General features: G+C 50.4%; 7 protein-coding genes across 7 annotated transcripts; 1 reads left to right on the top strand and 6 right to left on the bottom strand.

Moving 5' to 3' along the window:
* Positions 1-72: 72 nt before the first annotated feature.
* C8Q69DRAFT_397835 (N-acetylglucosaminyl transferase component-domain-containing protein) lies at positions 73-2,181 on the bottom strand (the record flags this gene model as incomplete). Its single annotated transcript, XM_028627791.1, has 4 exons — positions 73-408; positions 478-557; positions 622-1,083; positions 1,143-2,181. 4 exons carry the CDS (start codon positions 2,179-2,181, stop codon positions 73-75), a joined length of 1,917 nt encoding a protein of 638 aa, XP_028487117.1.
* Positions 2,182-3,631: 1,450 nt separating this feature from the next.
* Positions 3,632-8,155, bottom strand: C8Q69DRAFT_455557 (class V chitinase Chi100). The gene is made up of 4 exons (XM_028629783.1): positions 6,595-8,155; positions 6,375-6,531; positions 6,274-6,313; positions 3,632-6,207 (listed from the first exon to the last, which is right to left on the bottom strand). The coding sequence occupies exons 1-4, from the start codon at positions 7,838-7,840 to the stop codon at positions 3,838-3,840; spliced, it is 3,813 nt and encodes a 1,270-aa protein (XP_028487116.1). The 5' UTR covers positions 7,841-8,155; the 3' UTR covers positions 3,632-3,837.
* An 860-nt stretch (positions 8,156-9,015) lies between these two features.
* On the top strand, positions 9,016-10,178 carry C8Q69DRAFT_137672 (hypothetical protein). Its single transcript, XM_028625383.1, has 2 exons — positions 9,016-9,587; positions 9,664-10,178. Exons 1-2 carry the CDS (start codon positions 9,157-9,159, stop codon positions 10,121-10,123), a joined length of 891 nt encoding a protein of 296 aa, XP_028487115.1. The 5' UTR covers positions 9,016-9,156; the 3' UTR covers positions 10,124-10,178.
* C8Q69DRAFT_137666 (hypothetical protein) lies at positions 10,140-12,096 on the bottom strand. Its single transcript, XM_028625382.1, has one exon. It carries the CDS (start codon positions 11,923-11,925, stop codon positions 10,234-10,236), a length of 1,692 nt encoding a protein of 563 aa, XP_028487114.1. The 5' UTR covers positions 11,926-12,096; the 3' UTR covers positions 10,140-10,233.
* A 291-nt stretch (positions 12,097-12,387) lies between these two features.
* Positions 12,388-15,523, bottom strand: C8Q69DRAFT_428067 (putative DNA mismatch repair protein Msh2). The gene is made up of 2 exons (XM_028628452.1): positions 15,419-15,523; positions 12,388-15,343 (listed from the first exon to the last, which is right to left on the bottom strand). The coding sequence occupies exons 1-2, from the start codon at positions 15,440-15,442 to the stop codon at positions 12,530-12,532; spliced, it is 2,838 nt and encodes a 945-aa protein (XP_028487113.1). The 5' UTR covers positions 15,443-15,523; the 3' UTR covers positions 12,388-12,529.
* Positions 15,524-15,694: 171 nt separating this feature from the next.
* C8Q69DRAFT_455545 (hypothetical protein) lies at positions 15,695-17,674 on the bottom strand. The gene has a single exon (XM_028629782.1). The coding sequence runs from the start codon at positions 17,489-17,491 to the stop codon at positions 15,926-15,928; it is 1,566 nt and encodes a 521-aa protein (XP_028487112.1). The 5' UTR covers positions 17,492-17,674; the 3' UTR covers positions 15,695-15,925.
* Positions 17,675-17,989: 315 nt separating this feature from the next.
* On the bottom strand, positions 17,990-19,335 carry C8Q69DRAFT_137625 (hypothetical protein). Its single transcript, XM_028625381.1, has 3 exons — positions 18,995-19,335; positions 18,792-18,892; positions 17,990-18,695 (listed from the first exon to the last, which is right to left on the bottom strand). Exons 1-3 carry the CDS (start codon positions 19,104-19,106, stop codon positions 18,489-18,491), a joined length of 420 nt encoding a protein of 139 aa, XP_028487111.1. The 5' UTR covers positions 19,107-19,335; the 3' UTR covers positions 17,990-18,488.
* Between the last annotated feature and the right edge of the window lie 191 nt (positions 19,336-19,526).

The following is a 19,526-nucleotide window of genomic DNA, read 5'->3' as shown; positions in this document are numbered from 1 at the left end:
ATAAATAAATATATATATAACTGTAGAAAAGAAAAGGTCTTCGAGAATAGGATAGAATAGAGAATAAATTCATCACCGGTGTCCTCTCCTCCCAGCTCCACTACCAAATCCATTCGGTACCTTCAATATACCACTCCCTACGCTACCTAATCCTACAACAGGCCCACCAGCGGAGCCGGCTCCGCTACTCTTCTTTCCTGTTAATAGAGCCCATACTTCTGCCATGCCGGCACGGCGTGCTGGCAACATGCTGTATTGCATGCTGTAGAGGTTGCGACGATGGATAGGCGGGACGAAGCGTCCGGTGACGAGGCAGAGAATGACGCTTGGAGAGAGGTAGTGCTTCCGTAAGCGGTGGCCTAGTTGGAAGTACTGGTCGAACATGGCACGGAGGGAGAGGGGGATGGACTAATGGTGTGTTAGTAAAGGGATATCTTTCTCAAGGTCGCTGTTGGATATGTTTGGGACCGCGTTTACCTGAAGATGGATGTAGGATATCACGGTAGGAGTGGGAGAGGATTTATCGAGTTCTTCGCAGAGCTCGAATTGGATGCCACCTGAATAATAAAATGTTAGTGGCTTTTTAAAATCGACAAGGCTAGGGCAAGAGGATAGACGAACCTGGTAAGCGTCTTGAATCCTTGATACGAAGCATTAACGCGAAGAGAGGGAAATGGTTCAAGAACGCAAGGCATGTGTCTAGAGTCGCCTTCAACGAGATTATTAACATTCGCGCAGAGGCAAATGTCAGGTAGAATACGATGACTGTTGGTAGGAGGAAGAACAACACAGTGAACAAGATCGTGCCCAGCAGGAGTTGATCGAGATCGTAGTCGCAGGAGTCGATTCGGTTCCGGAGCACGTTTCTCTTCTTTCCGCGGAAGAGGTGGAAAAGAGATATGATGATGGTGAGCTGCCAGTTGAAGATGCGCGCAGAGGCAATATAAAACGAGTAGATGTGTACTGTTAGGACAGAGAGGAGGTCGGAGAACAGCGCAATTGGCATGCTGGCACCTGCGAAGCTGGAACAGCCAATGACATAGATCACACTCGGAAGGTATGGTTGGAGATTGGCGATGCATGCTATATTCCTCATCAGATCAGAAAAGCTCCCACACTAATAATTCGGCAGGACAACTTACCTGCCCAATGTTCAATGACCCATAAGAAAAGGTCACCCAGAAAGGCAGCCAGCTCGTTGTTAAGCTTCAACCCCGCTGGCCAGTCCATCAGCCATGAAATGGTACGCTGCAGGCCTTCTACCGTGTAGCCGCTCAGGATATTGTTGATCTGAAATGCGACCCAGTGCGCGTTGTCAATGATATACGATCCCAGAGCAATGCCGATGATCACATCGTTCGCGACCAGCCACAAGCTGTTATAGAATCGAATGTAGTCTGGATGGCTGTTCGTCACACTTTCCCAATTGTCCTTCCGTTGTCGAAGTTTCGTATACTGGATAGGCCAGTAGCAGAATTGTTGTAGTCGAATATCAACCTGTTGCGCAGTAGCAGATATGTCTTTTAGCGCAGCTGCATCCGGTCGAGCGCGCCACTCCAGGAACTGGAGGACAACCTCAGCAACAGCACGATGGCAGACAAGCCCGATCACGAAGGCTCTCGTAATGACAGGCCAGAGCCACTGCCAAAAGACGTAGGCAATACCAAGGACAAAGAAATCCCATAACGTCGTTGCAGATTCGACCACCCGTTCTCCCATGCTCATACTTCTCTTTGCCCTCGTGCCGACAAGGCCGCTATTCTTTTCCATGAGTTTCCCCATCTCGAAGGCACAGTTAACCTGGTTCAATATCACCGGAAGGGCTTGCTCTTTCTGAGACGGAACATGCCTGACCACCGTGTGAAGCTTCAACTTCTCGACTAGTTTCCGTGACCGTTGCTTTTCGCGCTCTTCCTCCGCATCGACACTATCCGGTACGGTCCCATCCCTTTCCGCCGTCGAAGGTTTATCGCCCAAAGCCAAAGAGATCGGATTTAACGACATGTATTGCATTCGTGTCGGATGGGGCCGGTCAAACATGATCACCTGGACGGCGATATTCGTCTCTGGCGGACAATATATGCGTGGGACCCTGATTGACGGTCCGGTCGTGACATAGAGATGGGATGGATTAAACGTAGTCGGCTTTTCCTTCGCATTCGTCGACCCAAGCACATGCATAGCAGATCTCCCACAAAGTGTAAATAGTCGTGAGACGGGATGCGGACTGTTGCGAAACAGGATACCTGCGCGCAGGGCATTTTCAACGTTACGGGGCTATTTCAACACCGAAGAGAGTACCGTTAGCCCAAGACCCTGCGGGAAATCAGAGATACTTTTCCAACAAACGCACCTCAACATCTTCCAACACACCCAGCACAAAGATATCCAATTCCGAGTTTCGCCAGCCCACAATCACCCCAGGCGACGTGGACCGGGGCAGGTCGTATGGCCAAAACACCCGCAACAACCCATCGCTCATGAGCATATTGTCATCCTCCTTCTATATGGAACAACCACCGCAACTCAGAACGATCCTCGACGCCGTAGCTGCTCGCGCGCAGATATACCCTGACTGACGGACCGTGGATGCTGCAATTATTCACAAAAGACGATCAGTACAACCAACCCCCAACTCGACATCACCGCGCGAAGCGTCGACGACGTCACGAGACACGAGGTCGCAACTCACCAAATTAATCTCCCTCGTCACAATGCGATTAATCGGTATAATCAAGACGAAGTAGAACACCGACAGGAGCACGAATCCCTTTGCCGTTCGCGTCTGCGCCAGCTCTGAATTAGCCCATTGTGATCCACAACCAACCCCTCCCTCCTCGAGTACATAGATATCCCGTATCCAACGGCGCACATAGAACCCAAATCACCCGAAGAGGACAAAACGTACAACAACTCCGTGATCCCACGCAAAGATGGCCAACTCGTACAGGCGCGTAACAAGGTCCCACCGCGCGGTGATGTAGCCCGCTACGAAGATCCCGAGAGTCAGGACGGAAAATGGGTGCATGAATGTCCTCTCTCTTTCTCTCTCTTCGCAGATTGTACGTGGCAGAAGGCGAGGAGCGGGAAATGTGCTGTCTATCGTTCGCGCATCGCTGGCGAGTAGTGCTTGATTGAAATGCCGCAGAGGTTCGGGGAAGCCGAAGATGAATGACAGGGTCGGTTTTGGATGGTGGACTCGCACGGGTTGCGCAAACGATGTATGGGAGATGTTATGACTCTCTTGTAGCGGAAAAGTACCAGGAAGGACAAATAAATAAATAGAATTAAGAGGCGTCAGGGGAATTATCGAGAAGCCGAGGTGGAGGAGTTGACTCCGGGGAAACGTCGAGACCTCCGGAGGTGGCTTCTTTTTTACTATCTTAGCTAATTGTACTATTTGGAACAAACTAAATTAACTTAACATTATATCTGCATTCTGATTCCTCCTATTCTCTTAATCAGTTTTAGTTAAAACTAAAATACGTCTAATTCAAAGATACAAAATGCAAATTGTAAGGCGTTATATTGAACGGCATACCAATAATCACGTGGAAAGGACCACGTGATCCGACAGACAGCTACTTGTATCCTTGACACAAATAGCGATTTAATACAAATTCAAATGCTACATGTCTATATTCAATATTCTACTGGCTAATCTAAGGGCTAACTTTATGTCCTAATTTCTTATCTGGCTCACATCCTATAGGATACCTATCAAGTGAAGTGAATAGCACAGGTTCTATATCTAGGGCTAACTTGCTATTTGAACAGAGCTTTTTTCTCGTGCAGCAGATAAAACTATGCACCATATACTTAGACACTATATACAGGCTAATGACAAAGCTGCTTTAACTTGTCAATCTGAGCAATTCCCCCCTTAACCTCATTTCCCAACTTTGCAATATCCCCAGCGTCCATAGCCCTCCTGGCCTTGGCCGCTTTGGCAAAAAGCCCCGGTGCTCTAAGCATATCCAAAATACCCAGGCCACCCAGAAGAGCAAGGAAGATCTCACCAACACCGGCATCTTTGGCACTCACGACGCCATAAATGCCAAAGCCTGCGTCACCGGCTGCACCGATGGCTCTAAGCGTGATAGCGATAGAGGTCAATTCGACGGAGTCGGCAATCTCTCCGAGTCCAGGGATCAGGAGCAGCAAGGCCGAGACGAAGAGGAGAATAGCCTGCTCGACTTGCTCCTTGTGGTATTCTGTGCCGATTTTTTCGACGCTTTTCATGCTTGCGATGGAGTTCGAAACCATGAGGACTAGGAGCGATGCACCGTCCACGACGTCGATTGTGTCGCCGAGGTAGAGATCGCTGTTTGCGAGTGAGACGATGGTCGTGGATTGGTTCTCGAAGGTCGTGATGTTTGGGAGTCGAGCTGAGATGATATCCTTGGGGTTGCTGACTGTGAAATCAGGCGGGAGGTTCGGCATGCCGATGTTTCTGCTGCCGCTGCATATCGTCGGTTGTGAGACGTCCGGACTGTCCACGCAATGGGATGCATCGATCTCCCATAGGAGCTGGTCCGGTGTGATCCCAGTCGTCTCTTCAAGGTCGTTCAAGAATCCGTCTTTGTCCGTCGCGGTCCAGTAGAAGGTTGCGTAACCCGTGTCCTTCGGATTGGATGGGCATGAAGAGCTCGTGTTCTTGCCTATTGGCTCTTCGCTCCACGGCTCCATGCTCTGGGATGTGCACTCGAAGTAATTGGAGGCGTTGGCCTTCAGGAATGCCTGAAGAGACAGAGGGAACTGCTCTCTGACAGCATCCTGGTACCAGCCGAATTTCTCATCGTAGTCTGTTTTCAAGACATCGTGGTACTGCGAGACCGACGCGGTGAGATTGCTCTGCAAGGCCTGGATCAGGTACAGGTTCATACACTCAGGCTGGATGGAACCGGCAGCGGCCTCGACGTCGTCTAGGCTGGTGAAGACTTGGTCGCAGTCGATTAGGGTTGATGGAGGCAGCACGGTGCCATCTGGCAGTTCGGCGACGAATTCAGTCAGGTCGATTGCCCAGAGACTGGTTCCAAGGACGGTTCTGTCGTACCACCATTCTGTGATGCGGTTATTTCTCTCATCGTCGTCTGTGTAAGCCACCCATGTTCCGTTGGCAGAGTAAGAGATTGTCGACCGGCTAACCTCGTCGAAGTACGTCGTGATGTTCTGATCACCTTGCAACCACTCATTGATCTCTGCATTTGCAATGTAACCCGGTGTCTGAGTGCATCGTCCAGGCATAGCTCCCGAATCCGGGCCAGTGAACTTGCACTCGGGCCCGTAGCAGGATGGGTCGACCATGCCAAAGGACCGGCCGTAGCTCGCTAGACCCGCGACGATCTTGCTGTTAGGCACTCCAGCCTTGGTGATCATTGACAAGGAATTCACGATTTCGGTGTAGTTGACGTGAGACCGGAGACAGGCACTGCCGTCGCAACCATCATCAGACGAGGGATTGTTCCAGTCCCACTGACCGTGCAGATCATAGGTCATGTACACGATGTAGTCGACGACGGACGAGATATTCGCGATTGGGAAGCCCTTGAGGTACCAGTAGGAGGCGGGCGCTGCGATCGAGAGCGTCTTGTCAGAGGAGAGTTTATCCCGAACCTCCTTCAGGAATTGAAGGTATCGAGCACCGTCACCTGGATCTCCCGCGGGAATCCCAGGAATATCAGGGGCGCCTGGGTACTCCCAGTCAAAGTCCAGCCCGTCGAGGTCATTATCATCCGCGAACTTTGCGACGTTGGACGCGAACAACGAACGCTGTTCATCCGTGACACCCTTTCGAAAGATGGCGTAGGAGTCCAAGGCCGTGGAAAATGACCACCCACCAAAGGACAGAACTTTTGGCTTTTTGCCCGGGGATGTGAACTTTTTGAACTCATCAAACTCATCCTGAACACTGGAGACATCGACTTCGAATGATTCAGTGATGTTGGCGAACGCGAAATGGATATGGTCCCATGCCTGAGAGAACGTCGATGCATGGCTTCCAAGTTGGCCACCCCATTGGACTGTGTTATTGATGGCTGTCACATCCATATTCAAACATGGTCGAGTGTTCTGGAAGGCCTCATAGTATCCAACCAGCACGGGATGATCACCGAAGCCGCTATCGTCGTAAACGATGTCAGTGCCGCAGTTCGAGATACATCCATTTGTGCCAGCTTTCGCCGTTCCAGGGGCGCCAGTGGTAGACTGTTCAAACTGTCAGTTATTGCCAAACAAAAAGGTAAATATTAAATATAAAAGTCGGGGACGTACGTTTGTTCTTGTGCAGAAATCCGCAGTAGTACCGCATTGTCTATCAAGAAAGTCTAATGTTAGATCGATAGATGGAAAGGAGGACTGACTGGATTACTTACCCCCAGATATCGCAGCAGGCATTGAGAGGGCAAGGATTCAGACTCTCGATGTCATCCCAATTGTCTGGTCTCTTCGTCCCAGCCTTCTGAGGACCGCAGACAGCGTTCTGCAGAACAGAAGGCATTGGCGGCTCTCCCTTGCTGACACAGATGTTGGCTGTTTGAAGAAGATAAGTCATCGGATCAGTCCAACGTCATGTACAGGGCTTTTTGTACTTACCACCAGCCTGAATATTATCACACCCCGTCCACCCCCACGACTTCTCATTCCAGTCCTCGATATCATCAACCGTAATACTATTAGCAGCAGCAATCTTACTACACCAATCGTTGTTCTGGACAGTATAACTTGCACAAGTCCCATCGGCATTCGGCTGCGGAGAATAATCCGGGAGCGTTCCGGCAGAGCAGCAAACATGCTGTCCAGCAAGCAAGGACGAGCACAGCGTGCTGCTCGGGTTGTACTTTGTGAAGTCGGCAGGGGAGATTCCGCAGCGGGTTGCGAGCGTGCTGCAGCTGTCGCCGTCATTGACTCGAATCGCGGTACAGGTTGCTCGGCGGTGCTTTTCGGAGAGGAGTCTCTTGCCGTGCGAGCGTCTATGAACATGGACATGTGCGCTGGTTCCATTTCTCGGAGGGGTAATGTCGTCCTCGTCGTCCTCCTCGGCTTCGCTAACTGAGATTTTGGAGGTTGAAGTCCCGCTGTATCCAGAAACGCATTTTCCAGTATTCCAAGTCGCAAGAGCCTCTCGCACAGCGCCCAGAGCTTGAGCATAGTCTGCGTTTGCTTCGGCGACAACACCAAGCGTGTACGCTGCCGTACGGTCACTGTCACAGACCTGCATCATGACGCCCGACTTGTTCAGTTCTCCCTGACGAAGCTTCGTCAGGAAAGAATTCAGAAGACTTTTGTTCTCGCCATTGGCCTTCTCCATGTTGGAGCCAATGAACGCTCCGACGACGACACCGTTCGAGTAGCCCATAGCAATGGTAGCATTCTGACTGGCAGGGGCATTCAAATGCGACTGGACAAGTTGAGCTGCGACCTCTGCGTGAGACGAGTACTGGCTTGTGTCATCTCCCCGCCACGCAGTTTCCATCTGGACATTCTTGGTCGAGTACCGCCTGGCACTTGCGCTTGACGCACTGGCGGTTTTCGAGGTAGCAAGATTGTCCACGTTGGCCGTGGAACAGGCATACAGCGGCTGACGAAGACTAGAATCCGTTGTCCCAGTCGGATTGCTCACCACCAGATTGAGGAGCATTGGCTCATTGCATGATTTCAGGACGCGCAGGTTGGAGTACAAGTCCCAGTCATTGGGATTGGCGCTCTCGCAGGTTGAAGGACAGGCGTTCCATTGCGAGGCAATATAAGGATCTGCCACGCGAACGCTGGGACTGGAAGAAGCTGCAGCGGCTAATACAGCCACTTGACTGAGGATACTGAGGTGTATCAACAAGCCCATTTTGACTTTGGAAATGGGTTTTAACACATGTACCTATGCACTGTTGGAGGGTTTTGACATGGGGAAATGAATGTGAAGGTATAAGAAGCAGAACATGAAAACAGAAAGTCTAAAAAAGAAAGGAAACCTGAATGATCGAATAGAGCGTATAAGAGCTCTTGAAAGGAAAGAACGAAAGAAAGGAGATCTTGATCTTAATTCCCAGGTGATACCTAGAACCAGGAAAATCAGCCTTGATATGTGCTTTGGCACCGTAATAACTAGATACCATATACTATACTAGTACGGTAAAATTCCAGGGACCACTCGGAGCACACTACGTTCACTTTACGGAATATGCGTCTAATTCCAAATTCCTCCCAAAAGTAGCGTTTAATCCACATTAATTTCGGAAGAAGAACCTTTCAATCGAGGCTCAGCTATGTTCCTGTTCCTGAATATTAGCACTTCGCTTAGCATTAGCTTGTTATGCGCCTCCACTTGACTCTAACTGGGTAGGTAAGTAGGTAAGTGAATACTAGTTATGGAATACGGACTACTGAGTATTTTCACCATATGCTGTTGATGGTGAATAGGGCAGGTCCCATTTGGTGCGTTATAGTTATATATTATGAATTTAATTGAGCACTACTTAAGTACCTAACCTCATCTCACCTCACCTCAGCACCTTCTCCCATCAAGGAGTAGTTATACCATCTATATAATGCCATTATTGTTGGTATTATCACACTACTACCGTTAAACTTTCTATACTCCATCCAGGAACCTGAAAAATTCTACTTAGCCCATTCCTATTCCTTTTCTCCGATGCTGGTTCCTGATCTGGTTCCTGATCCATCATCTTAGATATACTAGTTTACTAGTATTGCTACGTGGGGGCCGCCCCCAAAGAACTTAAGAGCCCACCCGCGACCCTGTAAGTCGCAAGACTAAAGATGAAATCTTACTATATAATAGAGTATCTTGGCACAATTGACTCCGACCGTCCGTTCGAAACAGCCAAGATCTCATTTCCGAGGAACCTCATATGGTAGTTACCTAATTCAGTTGGGGTCCATATTCCAGAAACAGAATACGCGAGACGGCTGACTTACTCCTAGGTAACTAGTAAAAGGGATAGTGTATATACAATACATGCTAAGTGGTAATGAGGGTTACAAGAAGAATAAAAAATGTACATACAGTACCGATGGACCATGTTCCCTCCCGTGAATACCTGATGGCTTGAGCTGGAGCTCTTCTACTTATTATTATTATTTTGCATCCCTTTTCATTCACTCCAGGGTGTGTCTTGTCCTATCTTTCTTGTCACCACAATGAAGCTCCCTCTTTTCTTCCTACTTGCTATCTGTATATCGAAAGTAGCCGCTTTCGGTCTCTACGGCTGCTACGAGCGCCTCTTATACTGGCAAGCGTACCAAATGGACAGCGGATCCAAGAAGCAAAGGATCGCAAATGCCTGCTCTCGAGATCCCACAACCGCTCAGGCAGTCGGTCCCATCAGGGGAGGACGGTGCAACCTGCGTCAATTCCTCTATTACATTACGGATGACGAGGATGAGAAGGAAATCATCGCGGACAAGAATAAGCTCACGGATGCGGACCTAGCCAAGGACAAGACGGCTCTCGATGAAGTTGCCTCGAAGATGTATAAGGCTGGGGTTGGGAGGACTTATAACCCCGGGCACATCTATCAGGGTCTGAGTTCGAATTCGGGGATTGATAAGGTTATTGGGAATGTTGCTGCGTGAGTTTCCTTGCCATTCTGAGCCAGTGGAAAAAGGGTAAACTCGAACTCCGGAATAACTGACTGCGGACAACAGATTCATTGAGCAAAAAGGCTGGTTGGAAGCGGAAAATGGCAAGCCGGATCAAGAATTGTTCGATCTAGCTGAAAAGGCCCGAAGTCGAGTCGAGTTCGGACGAAAGGCCAACGGGGCCCGAGATGTAGGAGCCGAGATTCGGAAGCAATACGATCGAGAGGTTTGGGACAAGCAGCCAAAAAATAAGAACGGGGAGATTGAGAAGGACGCCCCTCTTGTGGATGAGGGACTGGTTAAGGAGAGAATGGCGATTCCTGACGGAGGCGTTGGGGGATGGCCGACGTGCGATCTGGAGGCTGCGCAGAACTCGGTCAACGCCGCAGAAGCAGCGGCTGGTAGGGGCCCGATGAAATTGAAAAAGGATTTCCTTCAGCCTTGGCATGATAGGGAGAGAACCCACGTGTTGAACATCCAGGCAGCGAAAGATGCAAAGGCGAAAATCGCCGGTTGTTCAGCGTGAGGGAGGGAGAGATCTGTATGTACATTGGAGGCTCTGGATGTAGTGTATGTACATTAGATATCAACTTGTTGAAAAACGATTTTTGAGGTTGAAATTTCCCGATAGAGCAACTATTTAGCTTGTTCCATCTCTAACAAGTCCCAAACTTCCTCGAGACAGGCCGTCGAGTATCCCTCATCTATAATTTCCCTCTTCCAGGTCTCTTTCGAGACGGCATCGCTGAGAAACAAAGCAATGTCGACATCGCCAATGTCACAATACATCCCATCGTATGGACCTTCATCACGCGCTCCCGGTTGAACAGGGTCATGGAGCCGGACAATCGGGGACCGCTTTGGGAGGTAAAGACCTTTCGCAACGTAGTAGTCCCCCCACCAGTCGCTGCCAGGGTGCGGGGTTTTGAATTTCTCAGCGGCGTCAGGCACGGCTGCTAAAATGTCGTTTTGGAAATGTTTGTTTGATGAGGCGGCAGCTTCACTCCACAGCCCGTAGCGAGCATGTTTCGACAGCCACCACAGCTTAGAATCCTCCTCACCCTCGGGCTGGGGCTCGCTGGAGTGGCGGGGGAGCTTGTCCTTGAAGATTTCAGGCGCAGCGCGCAGCAAAGCATCCCACGTCCATGGATAGTTCGCAACTATGCAGGCCCGTAGACATAGTTCAAACATGTCTGGTCTCCTGTGGGCGAGCTTCTCATAGGTCGTCAAGTAAGCGACATTTGGATACCAGATAAGCTCCGGCAGTAGTTTCCCAGGAGTATCCGCAGTGAGCCAAGTCAGGTCGTCGGACATGATGCGCCGGGCATTGATCGCGCGCCTAATGTTGATCTCATGTCTATCTTGCGGGTGCTCAGGGAGCTGTGTACTCCACCATTTGGCGAAGATTGGATTGTGGTAGATGCCGTGTACCACCATGGCCCATTCATGTTCGAGCATCTGCGGCCGTCGAAGTCGTGCGTAGCGATCGATTTCGCCATTGTATGCAGCGACATGAATGAGTTTGTCCTTGTTGATGAGCGGGAGATCTGCAGGGAGTGGGTTATACACCAGCGGGAGATAATCCTCTGGTGCCTCAGGGGCTTTGCTGTCATGGTCATCTATGCCCCAGTCTTCGGTGATATTGAAGGACGGGGGTCCCATGCAATGTACGTTCCATGGCATGGCGTTCGCTTTGATCTCCCGGTGACCATAGTACTTCGTCCTGGCAGTAAGACTCGAGTAAACAGCAGTATCCCCATTCAGAGATGCAACTCGACGGCCGGCGATATCGACCGTACGTGTATAGTCGTTCATAATCTCGAACTTTAAAGGCTGAGACATAATATGCCGATAGATCTGTTGACTGCCGTTGTTGCCGTTCTGCATGCTCGCATAGCCAGCCTCTTCCGCCACATGGACCTCCGGAAGAGGATCAAGCTCCTTGTACAGATCAATATATCCCGCAACAGCACAGGCCCGAGCAGCATGATAAAGCATATCGGGGTATCGCTGCACCAAAGCTCGAAGAGTCTCCTCCTTGGGAACATCCGGATACCAAATACAGTACGGCACCTCATCAGGCGTCGACATGGTCGGTATAACACCGCTCATAATATCCCGGGCATTCAAAGCGCGTGTGAACTCTGGGCTGACTCCACGGAGCTCCTGGGCGAAGCCATAATGATGCCGTATGCCGCGAATCGTGCATAGTCGATGGACCTCGTCGTCGAGTGTCCTTGGAATTCGAGACCCCTGAACAGCGGCCTGGCAATCTTCTGCGTCATATCCGGTTGTTGGTTCTGTGTCCAGTGGCAGCAGGTCTTCCATGGTGGGTTTAACTTAATGGCAATGAGATGCGGGGAGTGAGTAGTGAGTGGGAGCAAGGTAGAGAGGCCTGTGGACTGCAAGTCGCAGTAATATAGTACTTAGACCATGTAACACAATACACGGATACCGCTAAGTGCAGGTGGGACGAGGTTTCCTAGCGGGATCATCAAGATTTTCTGAAATAGTCTAGCACTCTAGTCATCCGTACTTTCAGCCGCTATCTTTTATGAAGTGGAGATTCCTATTAGAGTTACCGTTAGATATAAAACTAGTTACTAGATTTTGTGGATAATGTATCATTTATTACTCTCGGCGTTGTTCACCTACTGCCGAATAGAAAGTATGTATTAACTTAGCCTGACTTCCTAAATAAGAACGTCCCCTTTCTGTTTGCTGAGGGATAAGATGTACAAGTAGAAGAAAGGACAAATATAGAAAGCGTTACGATTCCTAAACAATCACAGACATACAGTATTCATGCCATGCCCTTTATAGTCCATAAACTAACTAACTACCTATAACCATAAAATCCTCTCCGAACACCATTATATCCCGAGAAAAAAACAATTTAACAAACAGAAATCCGTACCTTACATTATCCTACTTACAACGCCTTAATACCCTGAAAGACCTTATTCGAGCGCAATTTCTCATCAGCATTAACCAAGTCCCTCATGACCTGCCGCTTCTCCTCAACGCTGAGATTCTTTCCAGGCGCTTCGACCTCCTCCTTCCATTTCAAGAGCATCGCCTTCAGCAACGCACTGCCCTCCTCCAGTTCTTCCTGGGAGTAGCCATCGAGGCTCTTAGCAGGCTGTGCCTCTGGCTTATCTGCAGTGGCGGAGGTGAAGTCTTCCAGCTCTTCGGCCTTCTGACGTGCCATGTTAACGACCTTTTCAGGAAAGCGAACCAGTTCGGCAACGTGGATACCGAATGATTGATCGCAGACGCCAGGTTCAACTCGGTATAGAAGAGTGACTTCGCGCTTTTTCTTCTTCGGCTTTTGCTCATCTGCATTCTCGCCGTCTGCGTCATCGCCGATGAATGCGACGACGTGCAGGTTCTTGACTGATTTGGGATAACGATCCGCGAGTGCGGTGAGTTCGTGAAAGTGCGTTGCGAACAGACCGAAACAGCGGATCTCGGTGACAATATGCTCAGAAATAGCCCAGGCGAGACCAAAGCCATCGTAGGTACTCGTGCCACGGCCCAGCTCATCGATGATGATCAGCGATTCGGACGTAGCAGACTTGAGGATGTTAGCTGTCTCGAGCATTTCAGCCATGAAGGTCGAGACGCCCTTGAGCTGAGAGTCACTGGCACCAACGCGGGCGAGGATGCAGTCGAAGATGGTTAGCTCGGCCTCCGAGCAAGGAACGAAGCATCCCGTCTGAGCCATGAGCGCGATAACACCTATCTGTCGAATATAGGTGGATTTACCGCCCATGTTGGGACCGGTGATGATAAGGAAAGACGACTCATCGCGAACGAGAGACACATCATTGGTGATGAAAGAGATGTCATCTTGCATCTCCATACAGGGATGACGTGCCTCCTTGAGAACCGTGTTGCCCGTGCCACGAGGATGCATCTTAGGACGAGTATACGGCGTGGGAGCATGGACAGAGACATGCGCAAAGCTGACAATGACATCGAGGTGCGCCAGAACACCGGCCAGCCGCTCGAGAACAGGGCAGTATGACGCTGCAACACCGACAACCTCGTGCACGAGGCCAGCCTGAGTCCGGTTGTAATTGGACGAGAGCTGATCGTGCTCCCGTCGTAAAGCTTGCATAGTGGAAGTGGTGAAGTAGACGCCGTTCTTCTGTGTTGAACATTCTTGATACTCCCTCTTGTGTCGAATGCAGCCCGCCTCCGTGCGGGTCAGTCTGAAGCACCATCCATGCACACGATGGTTCTCCAAGAACAGCTTCTTGTCGACCTCCTGGCCGAGGTCCTTGCCTACGCGCCGGTGCTCCACATCCATGTCATACCGGACCTTGTCCAGTTTCTTTCTGATAATGCGGAGGCTGTCATCAAACTCGGGCTTGATGATAAACTCATGGTTCTCCAACGCATCCAGATCGACAGTGGTTTCGACCATCTCCTCAAGCTTGCTCATGCTGTCAGAGAACTGTCGCAGCTTCGACGTATACTCCGTCTCCAGCGGAGTCTGGTATTGTTCATCCATGACATTCTCAAGGGTGTTGACAAAGCCCGGCAGGCGGATCACGACCTGATACACACGCACCACATCTTCCAAATTCGCCTGGTTGCGCTGAAAGCGCTTGGCAAGTCGGTAGAGATCAGGAATCGAGCGTAGGTGCTCCTCCTGCATCGTCTGTCGTAGCTCCGTGTCGTTGACGAAAGCTTCCACCAGCTGCTGTCTCTTCTCGATCTCATTGAGATCCATAAGCGGCTGCTTCAGCCACTGCGCAAGCAACCGACTCCCCACAGGCGTTTTGCAATGGTTAAGTAATCCGTACAAACTCATGTTCTTCGATCCGTCCCGCGGACCGGGCATGAGATTGAGCGCCCTCAGAGCGGACGCATCGAGCTTCATATACTGCGACAGATCATGCTGGTAGAGCTGATACTGGCCGAAATTCGTAGAATCAGACATCACACCAAGATACTTGATCAAAGCGGCCGCCGAACCCATAGCCAGCTTCAGCTCCGTCTGCGGCAACGTACCAGCAGACCGTTCATCTCTCAACAACCTCGTCAAATCCTGCTCGATGTCTCTAGTGCCAAAGTCCGCCACCGGTCTCTCACTGATAGCAATGCCACAACTATCCAGAATAGCACGTAGCTTACCCAACTCGACATCCTTCTTCGCACCATCCGCCTGGATCAAGCACTCCTTCACACCGAGCTGAATCACCAGCGACTCAAAGTTCGAATAGATATCATTATCCAGGAACTCGCTAACACCCAACTCTCGCACGCTCGCATCTGCAAAACACACTCCGACATTTCGCGCCTCCGACGCCCGCGCCGATACCTTGACTGCTAATATAATAGGCGCCGAATCCATCGCCATGCCACCCGATCCGCCCAGTTCCTCCTCCACGTCCTGCAGATTACCAGGACTAGCCTGCTTCGCCAGCTTCCATTGTCCCTTACCCGAGCCCGCGGAAACCCAGATTTCCACACGCTTGCTCAGTCGAAAGAGCGCCTCGCGTAGAAAGTTCCGGAAGACAGTCACGCTCATAGTAACGGAGGGTAGACCGCAAGAGTCGCTGCGGCCAAGCGTACGGAGCACAGAGGTCGTCTTGTAAACGGTGCGTGCGATGAACTCGGCCTCGGCCCCGTGGGCCGTGTACCAGTCACCGCGGTCGAAGACTCGAATCGTATCATCGCTGTCCTTTTGGGGGAGGGAACGGAAGAAGCGGATGAAACCGACTTCGTCGTCGACCTGTGTATTGTACCAAAGCAGATGGTTAGACTCGCAAGAGAGCTGGACATTTGATGTTGGAGAAGATTTCCATACCTTGAGATCCGGCCGTGAAGACATCTTGCCGGGAGTCGTATGAACAAGATCGTGCTGAGTACCACAATCTGTCCTTCGAGGCAAGTCTGGTGGAAACTGGCAAACTGACAGTTCGATAATAATAATGAATCGACTTATCGGCCATGAGAAGCGACGCGCCGCTCCGACACGGTCACGTGAAAACGCGTCTCGCGCCGCAGCCTCTTAAGTGGTTTGATGGGTTGTTATTTTTATTGACTATATTTACTATACCAAGATATCAACAACACCACAGTTCTGGCTAATTAGTGTTATTATAATGATTCATAGTATGCTATCTAATGCGGCAGACACAGGCCACTTGCACTGTAACACATACAAGAAATACAGAATGAGGCCGTAGAGAACGTAGCGTCCCATCTATCTCATTGCTTTCCAAATGCATCCAAAACTCCGTAAACAATGCAAAAACCGTACGCCTTCGCTCTGGTATCCGTCGAGTACGAAATAATAAGAGAAGAAAAATACTCAGTACAGGGTGGGATCCTCCCACCCAATCTTCAGAGCACTGACTTTCGTACCGATATCTGAAGGCGAGATCCCTCGACCGGATCCCAGCACCACGGATCGCAGATCATTAACGGTGACCAGTTTCACCCAGTCTCCGGCAATATCCTTTCGAGTCAAAATATCCAAACAGATCTCTACCTCCTTGTCCGAGATCGGACTGCGGACTGAATCCTGCACATTCCGCACCACGGCACCTAAGCTATACGGCTTCCTCTGAGACGCAGCAATAGCCCAGGGTCCCGTGCCCACAACACCACTCGGTCTAAGGACCATCAGGACTCTGGCCACCTCCTCGACACGTTCAGCCGCAGACCGCCGGAGAAGCATCTCCTTCGAAGGAGGCGGCGGCAGCTTCGACTGCCTGAGCTCTTTGTTCTTGATCCGATCCAGAAGCCCCTTTCGACGGGCCGTCGCGGCCACGACAGGTGGTTTGGGCGTCGAGTCATCAACCTGCATCTTTGCTTTCATCATGGCCGTCTTCACGCGGATAACACCTCCCCTAAGATCCTGTAACCGCTGCTGTCCCTTGCGGAAGGACGTGAACGCGGTAAGCGACTCATGAATAGGAGCCAGATCCAACAAGTCCAACAGTTCCACCTGATCCTTCCCTTTCAGATCCGGCACCGAGTCCACCAATCTCTTCCACACCCAGTCCAGCCTGCGCTCGAACTGCCATTGCAGTTCATTCTCATCCAGCGGCCGCGTGGTTTGTCCCGTCGCAGCCACAATTTCCAGACACACTTTCCCCAGACCGTAGTTGGCGATGCGAAACCGTACGCCTGCAGACGAAGGACCCTCCTCGTCCCAGATCTGAACTAACCGCTGCAAGTCCTTTGTGACGACTTTGCGCTTCTTCCAGATCTTCTGCACGCTGGGCAAAAACTCTTTCAAATCAGCCGGTGTGGACGCGCCGTTATGTGCATAATGTAGTGATAAAGCGGACAGGAAGCACGAGTGCAGATTCAACAGATCGTCAAAGCACGCCGGTCGAGCAATTGGCGACGTTTGCTCCTTAACAAGCGACTCTTCCTCCTCAGGCGACGTAGGCCTCGAGTCAGCCTCCTCTACCGCCGACGACGACGAAGACTCTTCCTCCTCCTCAACACTAGGGGTCCGTGACGGCGACTCCTCCCGCGAGGCTTCCGTCCTCCTCCTAAGAGGCCGTGGAGGAGCCGACTTTGTCCTCCTAGGCGTCGAAAGAGCCAATTCACTAAACCGCAACGTCTTCGACGGCGTGGCCGTCACGTCCCTCGCGACCCCCTCCTCCTCCTTCTTCTCTTCAGACACACATTCCACCTGCCCGATCTCGTTCAATTTGCGCTTCTTCGACGGAGACGACGGAAGCAGCGGTGTCTGTGTCTGCTGAAACTGAGACTTCTTCTTCTCGTCGGCAGGGCCTATCGACGTCCTGGTTCCGGGCTTGGTTGCTCTTGCGAAGGTCTGAATGCCCGGTTGTTGTCCTGGCCTGGTGGATCGCAGACTGGTTCGTCGCGTCGTCATGGCGGTCGTCGAGGCACGAGGCATTGTACCTGCCCTCTTGTCTATTATCTTTTTAAAAAAGAAGTAGAGTATGGTATAAGAGTAACTTATACTTTCCTAAAGTAAAAGACGAAAAAAAAAAGCCAACAACGACACACAATGTTCATAGAATAGGAAACATGAACCCCCCAATGAGTTTTATCAGGAAAGAGATCTGTTGACGTTGTCACAGAAAGAGACAGAGACAGAGGGGAGGGCTCGTGCTTTTTTTTGCTAGTCTAGCCTTTCAGCCTCGACCCTCAGCTTTTTTCCCCCCGTTTTGGCGAAGAAGATCTCGAGCTCGATCGACGCGAAAACAAAGGGGGAAAACACGCGTCGGACCGCGTTTTCGCGCATCAAGTTCCCGATCGGGTTATATCGTATTCTCGCAAAACTAATAATACTTCATCTTGGTGCAACAACCAGCGTCTCTTCTTTTTTTTTTTGTGTTCATTGATTTTATTCTATTCAAGATGCTATTACTATATTATCATATCTATATGTTCGTTCCTACGACAAGCGGAGTTGGGAGGAATGTTCCGAGGCGTCTTAGTGCGGCATCGCCACGGCAATTTTACGACGGTTGTCGGAATGTGGAGTATGATATCTAGCCCGCGCTACATACAGCTCCTTTTCAAGCGACTCGAGGTATATTAATTGACATCGATCGAGTGTATTTAAATGGTCACGGTCGTGTTGGTATGGTTTTACGAATCCATGCTCACGATGTGAACATCTAGAAAAAGAGCCCTTGGGGAGCGGGAGCAGGCTCTGGAAATAATCATGAAAAAGAAAAGCATCGCATTCATAGCTCAACGTTCCAACATTACAATACAGACAGACATTTCGATCATGATCCACAAATTAAGAATCCAAAAAGAGATCCCATGGCAACGGTCCGCCCAAAGGACTCGCTCGACTAGGCTTTTTTTCCCAATCAGGAAAACCCAGTCAAGTTATTATTATTATCGCCCTGCCATTTTACCTATTTTCCCTTATCCTTTTACTTGCTACTACCTCCAAACCAGCTGGACAGGGTACTCTTAGCCTCAGACGCCTTGTTCTCCACAGTCCTGTCGAGCTTGTCGACACTCGTGCCTAGCTTCTTGGCGGTATCCTGACGGATCTGATCGATCTTGTCAATACCCTCATTGGCATACTGTCTGATATTGTCTCCATTGCTTCGTGCCAGGTCCTTGGCGTTGTTGACCTAAAAAAAAAAAAAAGGGTTCCATGTTAGTTTGTTTCCTCGAGTCCGGAACGGGATGGATGATTCGGTTTTGTATGCCAGAGAGAGGCAACTTACAGCTTCATCAATGCTGGCGCCAGCTTCCGATCCAACTTTCTCTCCAATCTTTTCAGCTTCGGGTCCCGTGGGGATCCTGCTGCGTGCCCGCTCAGCATCGTCTGCGTACCCCAGTCAGTCAGTCATTCAGTCAGTCAGACACATGCAACTCCCATCGAACTGATATTCGAAACCCCATCTTGCTAGGTAACTGGGCTACTTACGCTTCACCTCATTCTTGGCCCTCTGGGGATCACCACCAGCTCTGTACAGGTAGTAGCCTCCGGCACCGGCCAGACCGAGACCCAAGTAGAGAGGGGTGCGGCTCTTCGACATGATGGGCGGTAGAGTGTAGAGGATGTAATGTAGAGTAGGGCAAGGTAGTATGTATTTATGTATGTGAGGACGTGAGGATAGCAAGCCCCCCAGATTCAATGAATACTAATAAATCTGAATGATTGAACACTTTAAAAAGGAGCAAAGCCAGTCCGTATTTAAATCGCCCGAGCGGAACAGAGGCACAGCGTCGTACCCCGGAAAGTCACCGGGCACGATGACGTTAACTCAGTTTCAGTTCCCAGCCTGTAGCATTACCACATATACTCTACGTATGTACTTCTCTGGATTTCAAGTCCTGCTAGTATTATTGAAACGGGAAGTAAAATAACTAAACCTGCATTTTTGTTCTTTTCGCATCGCAATGTCCCGCTCGTTCTTTGGTTGCGTCCGGTGCGTGCTAAGTAGATGCTCCTATCA

Source organism: Paecilomyces variotii (genome assembly GCF_004022145.1).
Source record: "Paecilomyces variotii strain CBS 101075 chromosome Unknown C8Q69scaffold_2, whole genome shotgun sequence".
Classification (NCBI taxonomy): Eukaryota; Fungi; Ascomycota; class Eurotiomycetes; order Eurotiales; family Thermoascaceae; genus Paecilomyces; species Paecilomyces variotii.
The sequence above is the reverse complement of the archived record's forward strand: the minus strand, read 5'-3'. Positions and strand labels throughout refer to the sequence as shown.

Bases quoted from the DNA above. Each gene is read 5' to 3' on its own strand.
- C8Q69DRAFT_137672 (XM_028625383.1), top strand. From the start codon at position 9,157: ATGAAGCTCCCTCTTTTCTTCCTACTTGCTATCTGTATATCGAAAGTA. The intron at 9,588-9,663 runs GTGAGTTTCCTT...TGCGGACAACAG, and splicing joins GTTATTGGGAATGTTGCTGC to ATTCATTGAGCAAAAAGGCT.
- C8Q69DRAFT_428067 (XM_028628452.1), bottom strand. From the start codon at position 15,442: ATGTCTTCACGGCCGGATCTCAAG. The intron at 15,344-15,418 runs GTATGGAAATCT...TACAATACACAG, and splicing joins CTTCACGGCCGGATCTCAAG to GTCGACGACGAAGTCGGTTT.
- C8Q69DRAFT_137666 (XM_028625382.1), bottom strand. From the start codon at position 11,925: ATGGAAGACCTGCTGCCACTGGACACAGAACCAACAACCGGATATGAC.
- C8Q69DRAFT_455557 (XM_028629783.1), bottom strand. From the start codon at position 7,840: ATGGGCTTGTTGATACACCTCAGTATCCTCAGTCAAGTGGCTGTATTA. The intron at 6,532-6,594 runs GTAAGTACAAAA...TTCTTCAAACAG, and splicing joins TGATAATATTCAGGCTGGTG to CCAACATCTGTGTCAGCAAG. The intron at 6,208-6,273 runs GTACGTCCCCGA...CAGTTTGAACAG, and splicing joins ATTTCTGCACAAGAACAAAC to TCTACCACTGGCGCCCCTGG.
- C8Q69DRAFT_455545 (XM_028629782.1), bottom strand. From the start codon at position 17,491: ATGCCTCGTGCCTCGACGACCGCCATGACGACGCGACGAACCAGTCTG.
- C8Q69DRAFT_137625 (XM_028625381.1), bottom strand. From the start codon at position 19,106: ATGTCGAAGAGCCGCACCCCTCTCTACTTGGGTCTCGGTCTGGCCGGT. The intron at 18,893-18,994 runs GTAAGTAGCCCA...TGGGGTACGCAG, and splicing joins GGCCAAGAATGAGGTGAAGC to ACGATGCTGAGCGGGCACGC. The intron at 18,696-18,791 runs GTAAGTTGCCTC...TTTTTTTTTTAG, and splicing joins GCGCCAGCATTGATGAAGCT to GTCAACAACGCCAAGGACCT.